Genomic DNA, 25,148 nt, shown 5'->3' with positions numbered 1-25,148 from the left:
ATGAGAACCAGAACTGAAACTCTGGGCCCCTCTTCACTGAGAGCCCCTCGGCACCCCTCCCCGGGGAGCAGCTGCTAGCACTTGTCTGTCTGCAGATGACCCTTGAGATGGTACCATGTTGGTACCTGCACAAGAGTCCTCAGGTCCTCAAGGGCCTCTCTGAGGTGCCACTGCTCTCCCCACAGAGTGGCGACAAGGAAGCGGGGTGAGGATGATCCTGCAGGATGAAGACATCACCACCAAGATAGAGAATGACTGGAAGAGACTGAACACCCTGGCCCATTACCAGGTGAGATGAATGTGGACGAGGGGAGGGGCTCGCTAACTGGGTTTTCCAGAAGTCTCAGTCCTTGGACAACAGGGTGGCCTCGACGCTAGACACCAAGCCCTAAATTCGCTTCTTCACCAGCACTTCATGTTCCCTTAGCAACCGAGGGAGAATTGACCTTCCCCAGCCAGGAAACCTTGACCTCCTTGGAGACAGGATGGTGATGTGCGTGATTCCTGCAAGGTGTGGGCAGAGTTCCCAGGAAAAGGCCCTTTCTCAGAAGAGCCCCTGGCATTTAAGGCTGGGTGCTATCCTGGGGAAGCATCAGATAGAGGGTGCTAGCAAGGAGCTCTTCCCGGAGTGGCTCCAAGAGTGAGCCTCAACATAGAATACTAGTCAGTAGTTAGATGTGTCTTGTTTTGTCAAAGGAAAGCCAACAGCCTCCAAAGTCCCCTCGTTCCCTGATGGGGCACCAACTTAATCCTGGTTTGTCCTTGTTTCCTGGGGTGGCAGAGTTTCTGTGCCTAGGCCCTTAAAAACCTTTTCCCCATAGGTGCCAGATGGTTCCGTGGTGGCGTTAGTGTCTAAGCAGGTGACAGCCTATAATGCAGTGAACAACTCCACAGTCTCCAGGACCTCAGCGAGTAAATATGGTGAGTCCATCCAATCATCCTGGGGAGGGGATTCGTCCTGAACATCTGTTGCCATGGCGGCAGCACAGCTGGAAGGCAGTGGACTCCTGGGCGGGGCAGGGAGGTGGAGGGAGTCAGGTAGGCTGACTGACCACGAGAAAGAAGAACCAGACTGGGGCAGAGGCTGCCGGTGCCAGGCAGGAGCTCTGATGCAGGAGCCAGACCTTCACCCCTGAGAACAAGAAGAAAATCTAACCATCACGAGCGTCTTCCAGGCCGGAAGATGCTTTCATTTTTGTGATACTCATTATCACACATCATGTTCGTAACAATCCAGTGAATTAAATAATTATTATTTCCCCCTATTATGCAGATTAGCAAATTATAACTCAGACGCACAGAGGCTAAACGACATGTAAAGGTCACACCGTTAGGAAGCAGTGGAGGGAAGGTACAGACCTGGGCCTCCAGCTCTGCGGTGGGGGAAGGATACTGGATGCCGGCTGGAAGCCCAGAGGGCAGGAGCACAGCCCTGTGCTGGCACCATCTGTGTGCCTTGGGGCCAGCTGCCTGACTGCTGTGACACTTGGTTTCTAGACCAGCAAAACAGGGATTGAAAAAACTAACCACTTCTCAGGATTATAGTGGATCATAGATAGAAGACACACAGAACGGGGCCACACACAGTACCTTGATCTTCTCTTGCTACTCAACACTCATGTCACCACACCTCACATTTCAGCAAAGCAATGGAAAGAACTGGCCCAGGCCAGCGGGGAGAATGAAGGTGAGCAGGTGACGAGGCGGTTACTCAGCTGGTCAACAGTCATGAAGGCAGACAGGCTACCTGCTGTCTCGTCTGTACTTAATTGGCTGCACAGAACACATCCTGAGACACGGCTTGAGAACTCTTACAAGGAGAAGTGTCAAAAGTCCAAGCTTATATTTTTACAAATTGAATAATTAAGGGCTGGTGAGATGCAAGTATGAACAGAAAGGGAATTCGAGTGGGTGGAATCAGCCCCAGAGAGTTTCCCGGAGGTGGTGGGAAAGGCGCCCCAGCCGAGGGGACTAAACCGAGGCAAGGTGACAGTGCCAGCAAATTGCAGGAAGGATCAGAGGGCAGGTGGCCCGGGCTGGAGCAGGGGTGTGTGAGCGAGGAGCTGGAAGGCTGAGTCCTCACGCACCTGGGGTGACTGCATTGGCAGAAAACATGATCCGGTACACGGGCAGTCCCGACAGCCTCCGCTCGCGCACGCCCATGATCACCCCCGACCTGGAGAGCGGAGTCAAGATGTGGCACCTGGTGAAGAACCACGAGCATGGGGACCAGAAGGAGGGTGACCGGGGGAGCAAGATGGTGTCTGAAATCTATCTGACACGACTACTGGCCACTAAGGTATTGGACTTCAGACAGGGTGTGGGGCATATGCGGGGTATGAAAAGGGACTTGATGGCCTCACAGAAATGCCAGAGCTTGCAAATCCCCAGCATTTGTGCTGGTGCCCCCTCTATCATGCACTCATGCCAGGCGCTGCTCATCAGCCCCAGTGTTCTTTCCCAACACGGAAGCTCAGACTCCTTCTCAACCCTGTGCTCCCGGCAAACCCACCCTACATCCTGCTGGCATGCAGCCTGAAGTTTTGTTTCCATCCCTTCTCTGTGCCCTTTCTCAAATATAGAGACACTAACCACATCCATTTACATTCTTCTTCCATGCCTAGTGAAAAAATGACTCCCTCTCTGGGGTGTCATATGCAGTCTCTAACGATAGAAATTGGGGCTCCATCCGTGACTTTCCAGGCTCCAATTCTAACACTGGTTGTGAGGACTTCTGGGGCCGGAAGTTAGTCTTCACTCCTGAGGCCGGCCTCCGCCCTGCTCTCTGCAGAGCCGCTGTGAATAAGGCCCAAACAAAACCAGCAGATTGTGTTTGTCGGCTCTGACCGAAGGAGCTGTTCATTAGCATTTGAGAAAAGTGCTAAAATAACACCGCCAAAGGGTGTTAAACCGAACCGTGTTGTTGGCAGAGGAAAGCTTACTTAGGTCCAGTCATCAGTGTTATATCTATTTTTCCACGTGCAGAGAAATCTAAAGCCGTTAGAGACAGATGAAGGGTGGGGGGCGAGATTTAATACCCACACTTCCCGATTTCAACCAAGCAGGCCGGGCACATTTTAAAACCCGTCCTCAGACCTCCCTGGGCCGAGCCTTGTGTGAATTGTCTTGCCACCCCAGGGCACGCTGCAAAAGTTCGTGGACGACCTGTTTGAGACCATCTTCAGCACGGCGCACCGTGGCTCCGCCCTGCCCCTGGCCATCAAGTACATGTTTGACTTCCTGGATGAGCAGGCCGACAAACATGGCATTCACGACCCGCACGTCCGCCACACCTGGAAGAGCAACTGGTGAGTGGGGGCGGAGCAGAGGACGGTGGAGAGCCCAGCCTGAGGCCACGGCGGGGGACATGGTCCACCTCCCGCAGCAGGAGCTGGGTGCAGGCTCTCCCTGGGCACCCCCACTCTCTCCTACTATGTTATGCCCATTTCCTCTCTCGCTCACCCCTAGTCAAATCGTTCTTCTTTCTTGTCAATCCATCCACCAGTTAACAAACACTTATTTAACCAACTCAGTGAGCAAAAGAGAACATGCCAAATGTCTCAGCCAGGTCACTGTCACATCCAGGGACTTCTGTGTGCCTGATGTTATGCTAGACTCTGAGGGTACTGAGACTGTCACACATGGCCCCTGCCCTCAGGGGGCTGACAAGAGCAGGGGAGAGACAAGGAAGATGTGTGTGCACAGGGGGACAGTAGAGGGCCACCACTGAGCGGTGACTCTCAGTGGAGTTCAGAAACTCACCTAGGAGTCATGCAGGTGAACAAGGGGTCTTTCTGTTCTGTTCGAGAAGTGATGGTCTTCCCTTCCCAACCTCCCTTTGGGGAAGAGACCTTCCCATAACTGCCATGTGCGTCTCTGAGACCAGAGGATTCTCTGAGTCCTCACTGGCACTCTAGGTGTCTCCCCTGTGGTCCCTCTCTCCTTCCAGGCATATGACGCTGTCCCTTTGTTTGCGTGTGATTCGTGCTTCAGGTTGAGACTGCAAGGTCGGACATCAGTATTCCTCACTCGCTCTGGAACCTTGCACTGGGCTGGGACTCAATAAATATTGATGAAGATGCAGGGCCACGATGGTCTCTACTCCAAGACCCACCACAGGCAAAGCTGGTTTATATTTCCTCCCCTCAGTCCCAGAATTACCTCCCTGTAGTTTTTAAACGGTCTCCATCCCGGGTTATTCTTCCCCAGAACATTCTTCCAAGGCAGCACGAGCCTGCTGCCCAGCACTGGCCAACTGCTAGGACTGGGGAGGACCAGGGCACAGCCGGGCACCCGACAGCCGGCCTGGAGCCCCAGATGGAAACCCAGGTGAAGGCGAGAGTTTTCACGGCACTAAAATGTTACCAAATGTGGGGTGCTCTGCTGCTCCTCTCTCTCACCTGAAGAACGGTGCTGTCTCTACTGAAAGTGGGAAAATCAGGCAGGAGCAGAGGTTTGGACCAGAGAACTGAAGAATAGGGTTTACTCCTGCGTTTAATGCCTGGTGAGAGAAGATCTTCCATAGTGGCTTCTTCCAGCCTTTTTGAAATAAGACTCTTAGAGTCTGGACCCCTCGGTCAGTGCAGCATCCCGGGGAGAAGCCTGTTCCCTCCTCTGAAAGGCCCGCCAGCTCTGGTCTCTCCCGGTGCCTGCCTCTGGGTAAGACTGTTTAATTCTCCCTGCCTCTCTGGCGTGGCTGCAGCACTGTTCCGAGAGGTGTGTCCTACCCCATCTGCCTCTCTCTGCCAGGAAGCTTCCTACTTCACCCCATTTGAAGGTCGGCAGCCTTCAGCATACAAGAAATGCTCTGCCCAGGTCGCCTCCTGGGCCCAGCTGCAGAGAGCCAGCATTTCCGAAACATCCCTCCATGGCTTGCAGGCTATTCAAGCAGATCTCCTGAAACGGCATCTAAAGCACTCAGCCCACACCTCCTGCTGAGCTGAGGCCACCTCCCAGATGATTTAATGTCCCAGGAGTGAGGGCGGATTGCTGCCGGGCAAGAAGCGGTTGGTCCAGGAGTTATGAGATCTGCATATTGACTTCGAGCTAATTGTCCCTGCTTGGAAAGAGAGTTTCTTTATTCCTGGCCAGAGTTGTAACTCACCCTCTCCCCACCCCTTCCACTACATTCTCCTACCTTTTCTCTTTTAAATACACCTCCTGCTCATTTAGCCTGAGTGGCTGCAATCAACCAGAAATTAGTGCCACCTCCAATGTTAATAATATGCTAATATTTCATTAGGCAGGAGCTTCGGTGTGGTGCCCGCTTCCCTGTTGGTTTCCCTGTCAGCACGACTGGCTTCAGGAGGGGGCGTGCTGGGGAGAAATAACAGGCAGCATAGACGGACTCCCCAAGTCCATCTTCTGGGGGGACTTCTGGGAACAGGAGGATGTGGACCAGAGACTCCATCAGCTGGGCAGCCGGGAGTCCCTCATCCAGGGCTCCGAGCCCAGCTGTCATGGTCTCCCCTGGGCACCGACAGTGACCCCGACTGTCACCTATGTGTCACAACTCTCCGTGCCATCCCTTTGTTTCCTGTTCTCCATTTCCCAGGATGAGACAAGGGCCACTTCACATTGTCACATCTCAGCGCTGCCTGCCTGAGCCTACACCGCACACTTTGTAGGAATTTAATAACTACTTGTTGATTGATTGGCAGTCTTGAACGTGAGGTCTTAGTGTATTTTAGCATTTGTTGTATGTAAGTACTGGCAGCTGGGAGATACAACAAATATAGAAATATTGTATTCACTGTATTGAAATAATGTAATTCAAACAGTTTAAGTTCTAAGAGGCAAGTCAAACACATGCGAATGTTATAACTATTCCCAACAGCGAGAACAGCAACCAGACATCAGGGAAACATCAGGGCAAATGGCAGAAGGCGAGGAGGTGGGGCCAGCGGAGGAAAATAAGGGAACCCTTGCTTGGGACCACCCTGCTCCCTCACTTGCGTCGTCTCAGCCTGCTGGATGGAAGCCACAGAGTCGGAGGCTGGCAGAGAGGAACAGCCAAAGTGGCTGGCGGGCAGGTTTCTCCTGATGCCCCAGGACCTTTTCTAGCAACAGATAGAGTGGCTTACAGTTACCAGACCACATGGCACATTTTTTCTTCTCTTTTTTTATGCTGAATCTCCTTTAGCAGCACCTTCCTCCAGGCCTCATCCAGCTGAGGGACACCTATGTATCTTTAACACTCAGACTGTCAAGTGTCCCCTCTGTGAAGACTTTCCAGACACTTGTGTCTGAGTAGATTTGATGACACCTCCCTTTTCCCATACAGGACCTGCACATCCTTCAGTTCCAGCACCCATAGTTCTCAGAGCACGTGCTTGATTGCACATCTGACTCCCCCACGAACCCACCAGAATGCAAGCTTCTTGGGGGCAGATGACGTGCCTGATGCACACTGAACCCCCAGTCGCTAGCATAGTCCCTGGTATGCAAAGGGTGAAAACTGGAAGAATGAGGGAAGAGAAATAGGGAACACAATGGGGTAGATGAGGGGCCATGAATGTGGCAGTGCCTCCCCATGCAGGAGTTAGCCGATATTACAAGGCCGGGAGGAAGCGGGTGACTTGTCCCAAGCCACACAGTGGATGGCAGAGAATAAGACACAAAACCTAGATTCCAGGCTATTCTTTAAGGTTTGCAAGCTGGATATGCCTTGTGTCCGACATAGTGGGTAGACAGTGGAATAGAGAGTCAGAAATTCCACTTTATAGCACCCATTATGGCCACCTCTGACCCCGAAGCCTTGTGCTGTCAGGGAAGGTTGTGAGTCCTGTGGTCCTCTCCAGGGCTCGTCACCATCGTACCTCTGGATGGACTAGTCACTTTCCTGGAAGGTAACTTGGTGGCATCGAGAAAACTCTTAAGACCTGCTGGTTCCCAGCTTTTGCTGTTTCTGCTTGGGTCAAGCTACAGTGCCCCCACCCCCGCCCCATCTCCCCTGACCATCTCCTGCTTCCCTCCACACAGCCTACCGCTGCGGTTTTGGGTCAACATGATCAAGAACCCCCAGTTTGTGTTTGACATCCATAAGAACAGCATCACGGACGCCTGCCTGTCCGTGGTGGCCCAGACCTTCATGGACTCCTGCTCCACGTCAGAGCACCGGCTGGGCAAGGACTCCCCCTCCAACAAGCTGCTCTACGCCAAGGACATCCCCAGCTACAAGAACTGGGTGGAGAGGTGAGTGCTGGGCCTGCTTGCCGAGGAAGGGCCCCTTGCTGCAGCCAGCAACTTCCCTTGACTAGGGGTGCCCTCCCCCTCCAGAATGGGCCGCCGCTTACAGACAGGTCGAACACAAGCCCTGATCCTGCTATTGCAACACCCCCACCCCACGTCCCACTGGTATTGTCAGCTGAAACAAGTGCTGAGAAACTTGGCTGGAAGCTGCCACCATGCTCTGCTCCCCTGCATGGAAGGCCCAGATCTTAGTGGCTGAAATACTTTCTAGGCCAGGAAGGAAAGATAGTTCCCTGCTCTAATCCCCATCAAAAAAAGAAAAGACTTCAAGGGACTAAACAGCATCTTGCCACAGAAAGGCTGGAGGCCTCTCCCCATCTGCCCTGTCCATCTGGCAGATCTCCCAGCATCCTGTGGGGATGTCTTTGTCACTCTGAACAGCTTCTCACTGTCTCAGTCCCTCGACTCTCGCATGATGAGCTCTTGATGCCCTGAGCCCTGCAGTTCTTTCTCAGCCACGGTGGCCCTGGCGTGATCACAGTCGCACACAGCGCACCTGTGACTGGAGGGCCACCTGCAAGCTGTGGAGCTGGGTCCATCTTAGTGCAAAGCTAACTCAAGGTAAAGAACATACGTGGTCCGTCTGGGCCGCATCAGCTCCGTATGCTAAGCACCTGAGCTAGCAACCAGCTGAAGCCTTATTTATGTGTTCCTTGCAGTAGCTCCTGACCATAAGAAGACAGGATTTACAACCTTATTTTGTGCCCATGAAAGTGAAGAAATATACATACAGAATGGCTAAGTGGTCAGCCCAAGATGACTTCAGTGGCCAAGATGAAACAAGATCCCAAACTCGGCTAACTCCCAAATCTCTTTTCTACCACTGATGATACTTTTAGACAGGGCCTCTTGCAACCCAGAAGATGCCTCTGTGTGAATTAAGGAAGGTGCCCCTTCCTACCGGAGGATGTGGCCACACTCCAGGGTGCATGGTTTGTTGTGTGATGGACTAGTTGTCAGCCCCAGCTCACCCTCTTATTCAAGCACCTTTGTGCAGTGAACAACCTGCACAACTCTACATGGCAGTCCTGATTTTAGAGTCCCTTTGTCTTTTTTCCAAGTAGATTAAAGATAGGAAACCTAGATGGAAGCTCATATTTGGTGCCTTTTTGAAGGGTAATAGAGACCAGAAATTGTTCTTGACTTGGTGACTGAAGGCAAAACAAACTATCCTTTTCCCCATGTTAGAGAGATAGTGTCCATCCTTGTACTTGAAAATTGCCTTCCCCTTTACAGAGGAAACCTTGGCCACCTCAGTAACAGAGTTCTGCTTAAAGGGTTGGACTCTGGTTCCCCCTCCCCTCTGTTCTTTGATCCCCTCCCCTGCCCTTCCTGCTCACCCACGTGGTGGGCATGCAGCCTTCGCTGTGAGAGAGAGAGAGAGCTAACTCTTTCGTCCTTGTATCTGGATGAAGTCTGAGTCACCAGGAGAGGCGCTCACCTCCCTCTCCGTGGACAGTGGCTCATTCTTCTGACATAGAGCTGTCAGGAGCAAGCCCTCCTGTGTGGTCAGCCAGCTCTTCAGCAAAGAGCGAGAGGAAGGAGGCAGCAGCTGGGCTTTTGGCCAGCCCTGCTCTGATGCAGTGTCACTGTGATGGGACCTCAGGCAGGGAGGCAGGGAGGAAGGGAGCGGGGATGGGAAGGGCTGGGAGCACTTATGAAACATCTGCATAGAGGACACTTCCCCAGAACACAGCCAGTTAGTCTGAGGTGAGAGGAATGCATGCGCCACGCTAATGGTCTCCCTTTCACTTGGTGCTAAATGAGATTTGTGCCATGCAGCTGCTACAGGTCATGGGTAACCCCAGCCCATTTGGTTATTTTTAGGAGTGGTTTGATGGTTTCCATTTCTTATCCCACTAGTTTCTTAGCAACCAGTGGCGCTCTCAGGAAAGTCATGTTTCACTTGCTTGAGGTCCCAAATTCTTTCTCCTCTCATCCTGGGATGAGGGTAGAGAGACAGAGGGATCAGGAAACAGCATGGACAGGTCTGGGGATCAAGCCCCGAGTACTTCATCACTTGGAAATAAATGGACCAATTCTACTCTCCTTCCCCAAGGAGGCTGGCCTCCCAGCTTGTCTGGCTGCTGGAAAGTGAAGTCCACCAGCACAGAACTGGCTCAGGATCCACACAGGGCTGAGCTCCCACCTCAGCCTGCTGAGGGCACTGGCAGGCCCTGGTTCAGAAGAATGAGGGTAGCACGCCATCCTCTTGTGGCCAGGGCTCATGCCCACTTCTGAATTCGCTGCCTGACTGCTGTGAGCATGCAGATGCCCCAAGCAGGACTCAGGCTTAGTGACTCACTGCTGTGGAATGCACTCCCCACACACTTAGGGGGCCCTCTGACCCAGTACAGCTAAGGAATGGGGTTCCCTGTGGCTGGCCCTGTGTATAGAAGGCATGGGAAGCATGTGCACTCAGGAGGCCTCACAAACTCTGGTGGTTGAACAGCCTAGATGATTCTATCAGCATCTATGCTGGCTTGTATCTCCTAGAAGTTCATCTACCCAGCCTCCCACGCATCCTCTCTCCCATCCTCCCACCTGTCCTCCCATCTCGTCCTCCCTCCCATCCTCCATCCATCCTCCCAATCATCTTCCTTCTCATCCTCCCACCCACCCTCCCTCCCATCCTCCCCTCTCATCCTCCCTCCTGTCCTCCCTTCTTTCCTCCCACTTGTCCTCCCACCTATCCTTCCATCCCCTTCCTGCCTGGAAACACCTTGCAATTCTAGTGATCTGTGGCCCCACTGTAGACACCCAGTCTTTTCTACCTCCATCCAAGTATTAGGGCTTTTGCTTGTGGCCACATCTGGATAAAGGGAGAAGAATCTCTTGGTTTCCCAGCAACAATCAACTGCTACACTCATCTTACAGAGCAGAACTCAGCAGTGTTGTCACCACAAACTGGTGTGTTATGATCAGTTGTAATTTCTATTTCATTACCAATAGCAGTAAAATGTTCATGTGTGGTAGTGATTCCCTCTCATTTTAAATTGGAAGAGCTTCACAGTTATCCCCGTGGCAATGTCAGCATCACTCAACTGCAGACATGGGCTCACCATGTAGGAGTGAGTGCACCAGAGTCACAGTTGGACCCCTGGGAATTGACTAGGGGCGTGCCACACATTTGAATGTCATCTATCACATGTGTCACAGCTTAAAACAGGTTAAGAATTTTAAATATTTAAATACGCCTCCTAAGGAAACCATCCATTCAAAATATAAAACCTTGACAGTTCACCCTGGGAGCAATACTGGACGTGGAGTATAGACATTTCATTAACTTATTCATTAATCCAGGGGCCAGACGTTTATGGTATCCATCATGGGTGTATTGGACGCTCGGGGTGTATTAGACTCGATCTTTCTCTTGTGGCTCTCGTGGTCAAGGAGGATGTGCAGACGGGCACTCAGCAGGCCAGGCCCATGAGCTGTCATGGTGGGGAGCTTGGGGAGTAAGGGCCTGATTCCGCTGGGCCTGGAGAGGTCGCTGAATGATCACAGAGGAAAAGATTTCTGTGCAGGGCCTTGAAAGGCAAGTATCTGGGGGCATCAGACCATCAGGCTTAAATGTGTTTCAATTCTGCATCATTGTCCTTGAGGTGTTGGGAGGGATGATAGCAGTTTGTTCTTCTTGCAGAGTCCAGGGCATTGGAGACCACCTTCTCCATCACTAGAGCCATCCAAATGGCAGAGATGAGATGCCCACTATCACACCCTGAGCCCAGCCCATAGAAGCCCACAGACGTGAAACACGGCAGACTGGTCGACATCCAAGGATCCAGCTCTCTGGGGCCCTTTCCTTTATAGCAGCTCCCTGAGCAATGATGTGAGGACCACAAGGGTGCTGATGTCCCATGTGGTATGAGGAAACTCAGCAAAGAAAGCTGAGTAAGGCCAGTGGGGGACCCCAGACCTCCTCAAGGGGCCAGGCCTCAGCAAGGCCAGCTCGAGGGCTTTGTGGGGCACTTTCAGAGCACCAGTCCCTTCTGCAGGGGCTCGCTTGCAGGCAGAAATCCCAGAGAGCAAGTTCAAGTACGGGAGCCCAAGCTGACCTTTCCATTCCTCATGCACAGCCAACTGATAAGAACACTTGTTGGAAGTGCTTTAATGGGGTGTAATTGCGTTCCCACAATCAGTCAGGCTTCTCAGTGGCAGAGCCCAGCACGAAGGCCAGCACAGCGAGAACTGAGAAGGAAGCACGTGTGCACACAGCTGAGAGAGGCCAGGGCAGGCTCTTTATCAGGCTCAAGGGGTGCTGCCAAGGGGTTGGGGTTGGCCAGAGCCCTGGGGGATTAGCAAGGAGAGGTCCAGGCAGGGTCAGCAGCAAAGCCGTGCAGGGAGGATGGGCCCGCTTAGCACCAGGCAGGGCTGGGGACAGGAACAGAGAAGAATGTCAGCCAGACCCCAAGGCCCACACCCATCCAGGGCAGTGCGCTGTCCACAGCAACTCAGTTCAGCGATTGAGAACTTGCCAAGATGAGGACATGTGGTAAATACACTTACGGGCTAGCGTGTGGCCACAGACTTGCATGGGTTCAATCCGGCACCCTCTGCACATAGGCAGCAGAGGAGAGACAGGGGCTCAGTGCAGACCCGACCTCACCATTAGAGAGAATAATGCAAAGCGGGCTGCCACCCAGTCCATCAGGTGAGGAGATTCAAACCTCCGCCCTCTCCCACTCCACTCTCCACCCTGCTCCCTGGCCCTTCCCTTTCTAACACACATAGACAGATGTACTTTCTAAATTTTTTTTTTTTTGAGAAATGGACTGGGCTTTTAGTGCCTTGCAAGCCGTTGCAAAGGGACAGGGTGCTGGACATCTGCTGTCTCCGGTGGAGATGGTGGTCCCTCACCGGAGCTCTCACGCACCTCAGGGACCTTCAAGGCAGCAGTCGGAGTCCTGGTGCTGTTTGCAAAAGGCCTGGTGGCTCCATCCGTCAACCTGTGAAAGGAGTGTGGGCAGGTAGCACGAACAGCAGGAGTCGTGTCCCGTCAGTGGGAACCTGGGTTTCTCATCCTGGTCAGTCGCTCTGACTATCTGTGGGTGACAGAGTGTGACTGTCCGGAGGAGCCTCTGGACCCAGCCGTGCTACCAGCGCTGCATCTGGCTGCTGTCTGAGGAACCAGAAATGAGGAAGCATGTCTGTTCCTGTTTCTCACCAATGTGACCTGAGAAAGTAACCCTTGACCTACCAAACATATATGCTCAGTAGGCACGGAATCTGTGAGGGGACAGTGACACACATCTTGGGAGTGGCAAGGTTGGGAGCCACCGCTGAGGTCCCTGGGTCTCTGCTATAAAATGGAACATTGGCATTTATTGCCTTCCAGAAATAGTGGCAATGAATCGAGGCTCTCACTGGAACTTTCCTACCTGGAATGTCCTTACCCAGAACCCTGAGGAACCTGAGGCTGTGTTTGGGGGTGGGTTGCGAGCCTGGAGCAGAGTGGGCTGTTCTGGGATGGAGCAGAAGAAGCAGAATGAAATGGGACAAGGCACTGAGGGCCTGAGGGCTCTGAACATGGGGACAGGGGGTAGAGGACCCCACACTGAAAGAAGGTTGGAAAGAAGGGCAGTCTAAATGACACTGGAGGCAGGACAGGTCCGAGCACGGCTGCAGCTCAGAGTGTGGTGGCCAGCCCAGTCCTCGCAGGCCTGGGAATGCTGTGGTGGCAAATTGAACTGTCATTCCATTGCAGCCCTTGAGCATGATGGCTGGAGTTGCACATGAGTGCCACCTCTGCCAGCCTGTCACCCAACTCCTGGGCACTGATGGGCAGAGGTGGAGATGGGGGACGGACACAGGATGGATGGATTCATGGCTGGTGCAGTGAGAGGTACAGGGCCAAGGTCCAGGGTGAGATGGTACTGGAGCCTCTGAGAATGCCCCCTACACTCACCTGGTCATCATCACCTGCACTTACACTGGAGAGAGTGAGTGCTACTCCTGAAACTTTGTGCCCCAGGTGCCTCAACTGCCTCCCTCTAGTCCCCGCCCTGGCGACTGTCTCCACCACCCTCCTCTGTTCTAGGTTCTCAGGCCTGTTCTCCCAGCATTGAGGCCACAAGCATTCAATGCTGGCTGAGCCGGGATGCCGCCAGGCCTCCAGGTGTGGTCCCCGCTGTCCTGATGCCTCCCTGCTTTTGCACGTTCCTGGTGCCTTTGGTGTAACTCACAGCCAGCAAGCGCCAGGGAGTGGGTGGGGGTGGCTGTCTTTGGGGCACCAGGGCCCTTCATTCCTCATTAGGAAACTTCACAACTCCCCTCTGGCAGGGGAGTTTGGGTTTGCTGCATAAAATGTCAAATTGCAGAAATTAAAAATGTAAATGCTGGCATCTAATTAACCAGTTGACAGCAGTGCACAGCTGCAAGTGACAGTGACTGATTGCCTTCTGCCAGCCTCTCTCCCCAAGCAGCCCCGAGCCCTGCCCTCCTCCCGTTTAACCCCTGGAGAGGAGAGGACATCAGGGCAGAGCCCTCGGGCTCTGTGGAGGGGACCTCTTGCATCTATGGGCGGAGGGGTGGGGTGTAAGAGGTACACAAGAGACAGACTGGACCACTCTTGCCGGTAGCTACGAGCAAAGCCAATATAGGAGACGACCCATCCTTACTCCTGGCCCCACCTCTGTCCACTCTCTGACAGTGTCTGGGCCACTCCCCAAATCCCTTCCCTCTGTGCCTCCTGCATCCAGAGCTGCAGGGGGCTCTTCCTGGGCCAGACCCGGAAGCCCACTTCGGGGAGAGAGCCCACCATGCTTCCCAGAGGGTCACCCACAGGCATCCACGAGGAGTTTCCATCTCTCCTCTACTCCATATGCGTGGCTCCAGCTCCTTTCCTCCCCACTCCATCCCCTGGCAGGTATTACTCAGACATCGGGAAGATGCCTGCCATCAGTGACCAGGACATGAACGCGTATCTGGCTGAGCAGTCCCGGATGCACATGAATGAGTTCAACACCATGAGCGCACTCTCGGAGATTTTCTCCTACGTGGGCAAGTACAGCGAGGAGGTGAGCCCTGCCCTGCTCTGGGCCTGTTGGGAAGGACGGGGCAGCGACGGAGAAACCCCTGCCCACAGTAGCCTCTACGCACAAGAGCACCGCCCCAGACACCCCACCTCTGCTGGAAACTTGCTACCACCCAGGACCTGGGGGCTGAGCTCCCTGGACTGGGACACTAGAAACGGTCCATTCTCCAAATTCTGCACTAATCCCTGTTCTTCTCAGATATGTAGATCAAGTATCTGTTTCTTTCACTTTTTTATTTTTATTTCTTCCCCACTATTCCCTCTCTTGTATTTTTTCCATTTCTCCCTCTGATCTAATTCTCTTTAAAGGAGAAGTTCCCCACTCCCATGGGCAGGCCATCTGGTGCAGAGTGGAATGAAATGGAGTCAGAAGAGATACAGAACAGAGTAGAATGGAATCTATTTTTAGTTACCGTGTTCCCTTGTTGGAAAACCTCACCTGGAGTCATTGCCACTGCAGACATTGTAGCAGTTTCTGACCAGTACCAAGGTGCTTATAGGATATAAGTGTTCTTGGTCATGCAGGCTTAGACCAAGTGGGTTCAGAATCCATGCTCCCTGTGTCTAAGCAGAAGCACCCTCTCTGTGAATGGAAGGTAGTAACAGGAGCTGAAGCCAGTGCCTGGGTCCTCCAAGCCTTGTCACCGAGAGAGGGCCCAGGAGCCTCAGGTTAAGCTAGGAGCTCTAACGGGGCCCGGGGCCTGGTGTCCCACAGGCCATGAGTAGCACAGTGCTGTGAACCTCAGGTGAAGGGGAAGCCAGCAGTGGGTCCCTTAGGGGAGGGACCCCGGTGTCAGCCTGTGGGCCAGTGCTGGTCCAGAGCAAAGTTTTCACCTGTTGGTGGCCACCTGAGAGAAGTAAAGACGATGTAGAGTGTGCCAGTGTCTGAGGACAACTGCATCATCTTGGAAAGGACTGTACCTTAGTCTAAGTACGCTTGTCTACTGTTAGTGTTAAAATGTCCCATCCTTTGAAATATTGGTGCCAGTAACTGGCAGTTCTTGGCCAGCTAAGACGTTGGCAACTCTATCTTGGTCTCGCCAATTAAAAACACGTTAATTGGGCCAAGAAATCCGAAGCTCTGGGAGCCTCTCCCCTCCCCCTCGCCTTGCAGGCCCTGCTCCCTGAGGCCCCAGCACCAGTAGCTCCCACCCATTTGCCACGTGCCCCTCGCGGAGCAGGCGTTGTGCAAAAGGCACTCCTGTATGTTACTTGACTTTTCCTCTCCACTGGAGCTGTCCACAGCAGGACTAGGAGTTCCCATGTTCTACAGATGAGGAGATAAGGGCTCAGAGAGGTTGCAGGTTTTGCCCCAGATCACCCAGCTAGAGACCAGTGGAGCCATTCTTCAATCCCACATCTCCTGAGTCTGAGTCAAATCCTAACACATTTTCCATCACAGTCGCTCCCTGTCATTGTCCTCCACCAATCCTCTGACCTCAGAAAAGGCTTTGGCAGACATTATCCATCAGGTGTTAAAGCCAGTAAAGCTTAAGACATAACTCTTTGAGGGGGATTTGCTTTTTAACAGGCAAAGTGAAGCCAAATGACTTTCTAAATGTGGAATTTAGGGCTTTGGGGAGCTGATGGGGAAGATGCTCCTTTTCTGGAAGGAGGATGGGATTTCTTGATATCCACAAAGTCACATTCCCCCGAGACACTGAGCAGTGCACTTTGCACTGGGTGTGGAACTGTGCTGTTCAGCCTGCAGGTAACTGTAGCATCTCTGCACAGGTGTTTCTGCCCACTGGCAGCTGTCTTTCATGGGCAGTAAAATGTACACATTGATTCAGACGTACTGCAGTGTGTGCTGGCATCCTGTGCTCATTGCTCATTGATGCACGGGTGCCCACAAGTCATACGCCATGCCGCAGTGCCCCCATATCTCCCCATCCCTGCTCCCCAGGATGCCTGCTTACTTTGCAACTTCACGTGTGCATCTTCACATGCACTCCTCCTCTGACTACGTCACCTTGTCTGCGTGTACCTTAAGAACACAGACATGTATGCACAAACTAGTAACCGCCCTCTTTTTGGCCCTTCAACAGATCCTCGGACCTCTGGACCACGACGACCAGTGTGGGAAGCAGAAACTGGCCTACAAACTAGAACAAGTCATAACCCTCATGAGCTTAGACAGCTGAGAACCGTCCTTCCAGGGCCCCCTGGAGGGAGGGACACACCAAGCCGTGCCTCAGTCTAGATTTTCATCTTTACCAAGTGCAAGTTCCGACTGGCATCAGCAGCATCCCCTAAGCAGCGCTGTCTCTCTCTCTCTGCCTTTTTCCGTCTCTCCCTCCTTCCTGGATCCCTTCTCTTTCACTTGCTCTGCCGACACAATTGAACCAAGCCACCAACCCTCAGTTAGTCCAGGATGGCCAGGCCCACAGCAAGGGGGATCTCTTTCCCAGATGACCCCATGCATCCGCAGCAGGGCCCAAACGTGGATGAGGAGCCATGGATAGAGGATGTTTCTATGCTGCTACTTCCCCTTCCCCTTCTTGAGGGCCCCCACATTGGTCCAAGCCTTGGCTGGGGAAGAGGCAATGAGCTCAGTATTATCTTTGCTGGGAAGACATCACCTGGCTCTCCCCACATTTCCGTCTCCAAGGGTCAGTCAGTGGTATGGTCCCTTTGCAACTGTGAGAAGAAAGGCCACAGCTCCTGCATGTGGCTGGAGTTGGGGGTGCCTGTGAGGATTTGGGAGGTGCCCTGCAAGCTGCCTCTCACTTGTTGGGTTGGCCTCCAGAGGCCTCCTTGTCCCCTTCCAGTCTTCTTGGGGCTCTTCAAGTGCCCATAGGGACCTGCCTGCCTATCTCCTCCCCTGCCTGTGGAAAGCCAGACAGGAAAAAGAATAGCAGTTACATTCCACCATGGAGATGCTCCTAACCTTATAATCTGGCTCGTAGTGGCAGAGGTACAACAAGGAGGGGGTGGAAGAAAAGAGAGTTGCATCTACCCTGGAAGCAGAATTTGTTGTTTTCCATTCATCCCCAAATGCAAATGAATCATGACCATAGTCATAGGTCTAATCCATTGCCAGATCCTCGATGCTGTCTAGAGAAAGCACCTCCATCCTCCTTGGTCATCGCTCATCAAGGGTCAATGTGAAATGCAGAGTGCATCCGGGAGATTCTACCTCCAGCTGTCTTCATGGCTTCCTCCCCACCATCCTGCCTGAGAACTCTATAGAAGGCTGGGGCACACAGCCTAGCCCCTGTCTCCCCTGCAGAATCTGGTGCCATTGCTATGCAGATGACTTTGTAGCTGGACTGTCCAGACCTCCTTGGGAATTATTTCATCAACATCTCAGCTGTCTCTTTAGTCGCTCTCTTCCTTCATCTCTTCATCATTGGCAGAAGTCATCATTGAAAGAAACACACTCAAGCACAGCCTCACAGAGACAAACCAAAAGGCCAGCCAAACTCAGCCCCTGGCTTGTCATGTCTGGGAGGGACTGAAGAGTCAAGCTGAAGGATCTGGCTGGAAATGGGAGGAGGGACACACAACTGACCTCAGCCCTGGCATCTGTTTTTCCATCAGTCCTTCTGTCTATGGATACATCATTATAGCCAGCCAAGCAAACGTGTGCTCAGACGTGGGTTACCTAGATGAGCAGGGGCTATGGTGAGAGATGGTCTAATGGAGGGCCATGGAAACCTATAATCTTGAAGGGAACTTAGATGCCGTCTCCACCTATGGTCCAGTCTCCTGCCATAAGCAAGAATGTCTCCTGGCAGCCCTGGTGTCAAGTTGTACACCACTGTGGGAGACAAGGAGAAGCATTGTCTAAGGTGGGGTTGGGGATGAGGGTTCCATGGTGTTGCCTTCACCCCCTGAGCATCAGGCATCATTCCCTGCCATCCACTCAAAAGGGGCCCTGCGTGGAAAGTGGGGGAGTCACACCATTTCCAGCGAAGTCTGTGAAGCGTCCTGTACTTTGAATGCTAGTCCCTTTGGATATGAATATGTGTGCGTGTGTGTGAGCTTATGTGCACGCACGCGCTTGTATGTATGTGTATCTGTCTGCCCCAGGAGTAGGCAGAGAGCCCAGAAAGATTTCTTGTCCTGTGTGGGGGATGTTGACGTGTTTTCCTTCTCTACCCTTGCTCAACATTCCTCCTGCAGCTTTGGGACATTCAGTGCTTGCCTTTGATGCTGAGTGTGGATGGGTGGAAGGAGAGGGCCCCTGTCCGGAGGAAATCAGGGTCGTCACTGGCCAAGGGAGGCCTGGACTTGACTGGAAGCCAGGTGATGGTGACCCAGAGCAGGGCATCGTGTGGCATCAAGGAGGACAAACAGTGAATAAAACACGAGTAACCTAACCAACAAGAAGAGAATGGGAAAATATGCATGTCGGGGTTGGGAAAATAACCAAAGGTTTTGGCAGATGAAGTGCCAGGTGAAGAAGCATGGAATTCCTACCCTGGAGCATTTGACTTCCTCCCAGGCAGCCACAGGCCCTGGTAGGCCAGGAAGGAGCGTGCGGGAGGCGGGCTGACTCCTCGCCACTAAAATATTTTTGCACATGTGAAGGGTTGGGGAGAAGAGAGACACAAACATATTTAACACAGATTTGCTGAATGGAAGCTCTGTGTGTGCGCATGTGTGTGTGTGTGTGTAAGAGCATGTATGTGTGTGAGCGCGTGTATGAGTGAGTGTGTTTTGATTTATTTTTTAAGTTTTGCACAGTTAGAGAAAAAGATGAACAAGCAGAAAAAAGACTGTTATCACAGTTCTGCGGAAGCTTTTCTTTTTTACCGCATTATTATTCTTGTTATTGTTCCTTTGTCGGTACAGAACTTTTTTTCTCCATGTTTCTGTTGTAAGAGAAACTTCAGACACCTCAGAGAATCATAAATGTCAGGAAGAAAGAGGACGACCATCTCCTGGCTCTCCTCGGTTCTCCCGGGGGAGGGCATCTGACTTTAATCGGTGGCTGGGTGTTGCTGGCACTTTATCTCTGGCCTGTTAGGGAACAGAGAACTAGCACAGTCACGCTGAGCCACGACTCATCTTGCCTGTAGAAATTCTTTCCTTTGGCTATTTGTTTGTTTTCCCTTTTTTTTCGTTTACATCGTTGGTGCACGTGTGATGCATTTCAAAGTAAAGACAAGGCAGCAGTTTCAAAAAGCTGTTCTTTCCCCTAAATCTTCTTCCTAAAACTCCCCTTGGCATCCGCCATCTCCTCCTGGCAGGTGAGAGACCCCGAGAGCTGCCCTGGCCACATGTGGGCCAGCACGCACCAGAGAAGGGAATGGGGCAGACGGGGTCCTGTGGAAGGGAGGGCCCCTCCCCCTCCCTCTGTCACGGTGAACATGCAGGGTCACAGTTCTGTTTAAGGTGGAAGCTTTATTTGATTCCTTGAGTCGAGTCCTGGGCAGAGCAGGGGAGAAGAGGCCCTTTCTCTCACCTCCCCCTTCATTTTCACCTCCTGCATCCTCCACCCATTGAGACCACTAGGGTCCAAAATGGTACCAGGAGATCAGGCAGTTGGAATAACTGAGCTGGGTTGGGTGGGGAGCTTGACTGTTGGAGGGAGAGGGGCTGAAGGCGGTTGGTGGTGGGCAGGTGGGGAGCTTGGGGGTCCTGAATTTAAAAGAATGGACAGATAGAAGCTGAGAAAGGTAGCTGTAGGCTGGTCGTTTCTGCTGGGCACAAGTCTCCCCAGGGACGTGCTTTTCCATTCTTTGTCCTTCCTTGTAAGGAGAGACCCTGACATTCCTTGGTAACTGCAAGTGGTGCCAGTAAGTGAAGTTGGCTGTTGTGTCTGTTACTTCCTCAGGAATTTTTTTTTTTTTCGCCTTCTTTCAATGTGGTTTTAAATTTGGGGACTGAGGATAACCTGAATGTCCCACAGGCCAAGATATGTTTACACCTCCAGAGTGACGTGCACACCAAGAGGCAGCCCCACAGCCTCCCTCTTGTGAGCTTGTGGGTCGGTGAGTGGGGCCCAAGATGCTTGAGAGAGAGAAGTCGTCCTAAACAGGTCCCAAAGTTTGAGGCAGACTGGCCAGGACTGTGCCCAGGCAGAAGCGTGAGTTGTCCACAGGTGAGGTCTCTGACCTTCCTCCCTCAGCCTCAGCTCTCAGCTCCCAGCCCAAAGTTAATGTCGGTGTCCTGTCCCAGTGCCCACCACCCCAACTCCCCCCAGATCCTCCCTCTCTTGTCCCCATTGCATGTCTGGCTTCTGAGTTTGCCCCTCCCCCAGCACAGAGGCATGTGCCCCCTTGTCCCTCTTGCCCGCCTCCTGCGCGCAGCCTCTGGCCCAAGGCCATGTGTCCACTACAGTACAGGAGTTGCCTAGCCCCTCAGTGGATAGCTCAGCCCTCACAGTCTAGCCCTCTGGGACGGCCCTGGGGCCCCCCACCCTCCCAATTCTGCCTCCATGAGCGGTCAGGGCTCCCTGGTCCAACCAAGGCCCTGTGGGTGTCCCACAAGAGAAGCCACAAGTGATGATTTCCCAAATGACCTCTCCTCTAAGAGCCGAGTCCTGCTGATGTTTCCAGAATCCTAAACAATGCTGGGATGAGTCCAGGGATTAGCAACCCCTGCTTTGACCTAAAAGGGAAAGCCTCATTTTTCACCTGTCTTCTTTCTCAGGACTAAGGGGGCACTTCTTTTGGCATTACAGGATGCAAAGTCAAATACTTAACCTAGTGAATGTTAAGGTTGATCATTACTAATCAAGGACAAACTTTCCTGCCTCACAGCGAGCCCAGGAGGGAGGGGAGACGCACGGAGGCACTCTGCAGGCAGAAGGCCGTAGACACTCCTTTCTCGGTCCTGGACCACAGCGCTTCAGGAATGGGCCACCCCAGTGAGCGGTCCCAGCCCAGAGGCCTCTGAGAGGCCTTTCTGTGAGTGTATAACCTCCAGGTACCACAGTCTCCACCAGCGCTCAGAGAGGACCCTGCTCCAGGCAGATCTGACTCCTTCTGAGCCTTTCTTCTTGCTCCCAATTCTCACCAAGATCTCCTCTCAGCCCCTCCCTCTTCCTGTCAGCTCATAGGACGGGCTCCTGAGGGCCTCGACCCCTCAGCCCCTCCCTTTTTCTTTATACTGTATGTGGAGTGTTTATTTGGGATTTGCAGTTGTTTATCTTTTGTTTGTGTATTTTAAGAGTACAAGATAAAGGAGGAAGCCCAGATGTAAAGTCCCAATTACTGGGGGGAGGAGAGAAACAACGCGGTTTACCTGTAACTTCCAAGGGGATGAGACCCTCAGGGCCAGTGGCAGGAGGGTATTCCCCGGGTGTGGACGTGCCGGGGGAAGCATCCTCCATGGCTGCTAATATTCTTGGTGCTTCCCCTGCCTCTTCGATGGCTGGAGCCCACAATGCTGCTCCCTTCTCCTCCCATCACCTCACCCCCACGGGTGGAACAAACAAGAGTCTTATTTCACAGAGTGGGAAGCTGAGGTACAGCCACAAGGGACGCTGAAGAGGCCTCTCCTGAGAGAGGCTGCCCCACCCCGAGCCTCTTCTCCTCATGGTGCTCGGAGGAGACCCTCTACTGCGAAACTAAAGGACCCTTCCTCCCGTTCGGAAAGGCCGCTCTGCGGTGAAAGTTTCAGACATTCAAGGGAGACCATTTTTTTTGTAACTATAAATCTTTGCTCCCAAATACAATTATTTGTTTTATTAGGGGGAGTATCCAACTTTATAAAATATATAGGATTTTGGCTTATAAAAATAATACCTACTCATTAGAGTCCCAATTAAATTTCTTGAGTAGACCAGTGACTACCCCAAAGCAAAACAAAACAAAACAAAACAAAATCCCTAATGAATAAAAAGAGATTTCTGTTTGTATTGGCAGAGATAGTGAGGTGGGCCATGGGCCCGGGGGTCCTTGGTCGGCAAGCCCACCTTCCCTCCCCTCCGCCTCTGTTACTGCTGTCCAGTCCTGGCTTTCCGGGCTGCCCCTGGTGTTGGCGAATCCTACACAGTTCTCATCAGTCAACTTCCCCCAAACTGCAGGGAGAGCCTGTTAGGGATGGGTCGTGGAAGGACCCAGGTCCTCTTCCCCGAGAATGCAAACGTTCATGGCAAATAGGTGTATGCAGCTCATCTTCCACCGGTTTCTTTATCTGGAATTAGAACTTCTTCTGTTAGTATCTTTGCTCTTACGATGCAAGCACATTTTGGAAGGGCTGCCTTACAAAAGTAGAATTCAAAACAGGGCATACAGTTAAAGAGCAATGCAAAAGACACTTAAGAGACTGAGACCACTTTACCAAATAGGACTATTGAGCGCAATTCAGGCACACGGCTGAGTTGGGATAGTGTCCTCGTGTGTTCTCCTTCCCTCTTCCTCCCCCAATATTCCCGTCAGCTTGTTGGCTCATTAAACTTTCCGTTCTTTAAAAAGAAAAGCTAGTTTACCTCAAAGAATCTTGTTTCCATTTGGAAACCAATGGCTTTGTGTTTTAGAGTGGATGACCCTCCTCTCCATCACTGCCTGCCTGGGCCTGGTGTCCTTGAGGCCCAGGGTCTGGCTTAGTCACATGTTGGCTGTGCTGACCAAGAACAAGAACCCCAGGCCCTGAGATGGGAAGGAAGAATTGGATGCAGCTGCCCTCCTCCCCACTTTAGCTTGTAGAGACCAGCCTATTTCTTCCATCAGGGTCCTGCCATGTTACCATAGCAACCAGCAACTCCAGGGTACCGCAACAGACAGTGGCTTAGTGAGCCAAGGCGTGGAGGGAGAGGAGTTTGGCCTGGTCAGATGACCCAGAGTGAAGTCTCAAACACTAGAGGAAAGGGAAGGAAAAGGAAAGATGGATGGGTGGTTTAAAGAACAGGCAGGGACCTTTGAGCACCAGAAAGAAGCCACCGAAGGGTGGTCATTCCTGCTCCAGTCACCCCCTTCCCGCTGCGCCCCACTTCAGTTTCCATAAAGCTCCCACCTTGAACACTGACCCTTTGTTAGAACAAAGCAAAACATATCTTTAGACAACAGTGTTATAATGAGCCTCAAAGATAGGTGGATGAAATCTATTAGAGGAAGGGGTCTTCTGGTTTTGATTTTTAAAGAAGAGTATCCTAGTAAGATTAAAAAAAAAAAGATTTTAAAAAAAAGTTTTTAAAAAGGAAACCTATGCTATTTAAATTGGAGCCCAGTTGTAACTTGGTAAAGGCAAGCTTCTGTACCTTTGTTATAATTAATTGTATACCTGTGTATGTAAATATAAGGCATTCCTATTTTGCAGTTCAGAACAAAAAAAACCTATTTGTAATATAGAATAAAGTTTATTAAAAAATAATAAAACTGCAGTTTGGGATTTGGGATCTTTATGTGTCTGGCTGGAAGGGGGAGGGAGATGGGAAGGGGGAGAGGCCATAAGTAGGCGGTGGTGGCCTCTACAGTGTGGAGTTACGACACCTTCTCTCTCCAGCTACGTGATGTCTAACTCAAACAGCCAAGATGCATCCTTTTACTTAAGGCTCTGTCCTCAGTTCTGAAGCAGATGTCTCTGGAGGCAGAACGCTTCAAGCTAGGAGAGCACCCGTACTCCCAGTCAGTGCCGCCAGCAGACAGCACTTTAGTACGGAGCCCAGACAGCCTCTGACTCCCTCTCAACACAGCCCTCCAGGCCCACGCTCTGGAGAGAACACCAAGGTCACCATCCCTGCTTCAAGTCTTGGCAAGCACCACCGAAGTGTGAATGTTTTATCAGTTCTCCTCCTCCATTTCGATAGAGGGTGGCAATCTTGGCCCCTGTTTTGCCTATAGGGTAGAAATAGGATGGCGAGAAGGAAAATAAAAAGGGTGGCAGGGGAGGTAGGGAGCAGCGGAGAAGACGGCACGTCTGCCCAGCGCACACTTCTGTCTATGGCCCAGATCTGTAGGCTGAGGGAAGGGAAGCGAACGCAGATGGAGCATGAGCCCCGGCCTGGGCCCAGGAAATCCATATCATGCGCTCTTCATCCAACTGGCTGCTGTGGGCAGACGCTTTCCCTCTCGAAGCCTCGGGTCAGCAGATGGAGAAGGCTGAGTGATATATCTCCAGGAAATCCCAATCTTCTTATTTAAAATGAAAACCATGAGAGAAGAGATTCAGGAAGGAAGCAGGATAAGGAAGGAGAGATAGATACTCTGAAAGAGGTTGATGAAGGAAGGAAGGGATGCAGGAAAGAGGAGCGTGGAGGAGATGTAAGACAGACCCTGGGGCACCCAACAGCTGATAAAACTTCAGGCAAATTCTACCCTCCCCTACTGCCTGCTGCCCCTCAACCACCAACCCTTAAGCTCCTAGAATTAGTGACCGCGAGACCTAGCACAAACTGAATGGATTGAAATCAACCAAAGTGGGTTTTCTTAGTAGTTCAGATTCACAAGGAAAGTATAATTCATGAACAGGAAGATCTTCTTCCCTTCTCCTGAATAGAAGGCAGGACGTGTGATCTTGCTCAAAAGTTCAGATTGGAATTCCACATACCATCAAGTTCCTGTTGTGTCCTCAGACCCCTTTACCTATATGGTCCCATGTTTTATCACGATCAACAAGCATGACCTTGAGCAGATCACCTCTCTGTAATTTTTGTCTCCTTATCCATAAACTGAAGACAGTTCTAACTGCACTATGAAACCCAGGACATGGTGGGGACGGCTGATTCAGATAACTAAAGTGAAAAAGACCTCGTGCACTATGAAGGGTCGTACATGCATGGAGTACTGTTATTAATCATCAAAATGACATTGTACAAACAATAGAGTGGATTGGACCTGGGCCCTCAATAACAAATTTAGAGTGGATGCTGTATGAGTCTGCTTGGCTGCCATAACAGAATATGAGTCTGGGTGGCTTAAACAACAGGTACTTATTTTCTCACAGTTCTGAAGCTAGAAGTCCAAGA

At 52.0% G+C, this 25,148-nt stretch overlaps 1 protein-coding gene across 1 annotated transcript in view; it reads left to right on the top strand.

The window, feature by feature from the left end:
• PLXNA4 (plexin A4) overlaps positions 1–23,564 on the top strand; it is a 432,314-nt gene extending 408,750 nt beyond the window's left edge. The window contains exons 26-32 of the mRNA XM_001498268.7: positions 186–289; positions 822–921; positions 2,109–2,299; positions 3,139–3,308; positions 6,982–7,194; positions 14,120–14,270; positions 16,336–23,564. Of these exons, the coding sequence (XP_001498318.2) occupies positions 186–289; positions 822–921; positions 2,109–2,299; positions 3,139–3,308; positions 6,982–7,194; positions 14,120–14,270; positions 16,336–16,431 (1,025 nt within the window). The 3' untranslated portion in view covers positions 16,432–23,564. The remainder of the gene's footprint in view (positions 1–185; positions 290–821; positions 922–2,108; positions 2,300–3,138; positions 3,309–6,981; positions 7,195–14,119; positions 14,271–16,335) is intronic.
• Positions 23,565–25,148: the final 1,584 nt, after the last annotated feature.

This window comes from Equus caballus, chromosome 4, assembly GCF_041296265.1.
Source record: "Equus caballus isolate H_3958 breed thoroughbred chromosome 4, TB-T2T, whole genome shotgun sequence".
Taxonomy (NCBI): Eukaryota; Metazoa; Chordata; class Mammalia; order Perissodactyla; family Equidae; genus Equus; species Equus caballus.
Note: the sequence above shows the minus strand (reverse complement) of the source record. Positions and strands in the feature narration are given on the sequence as shown.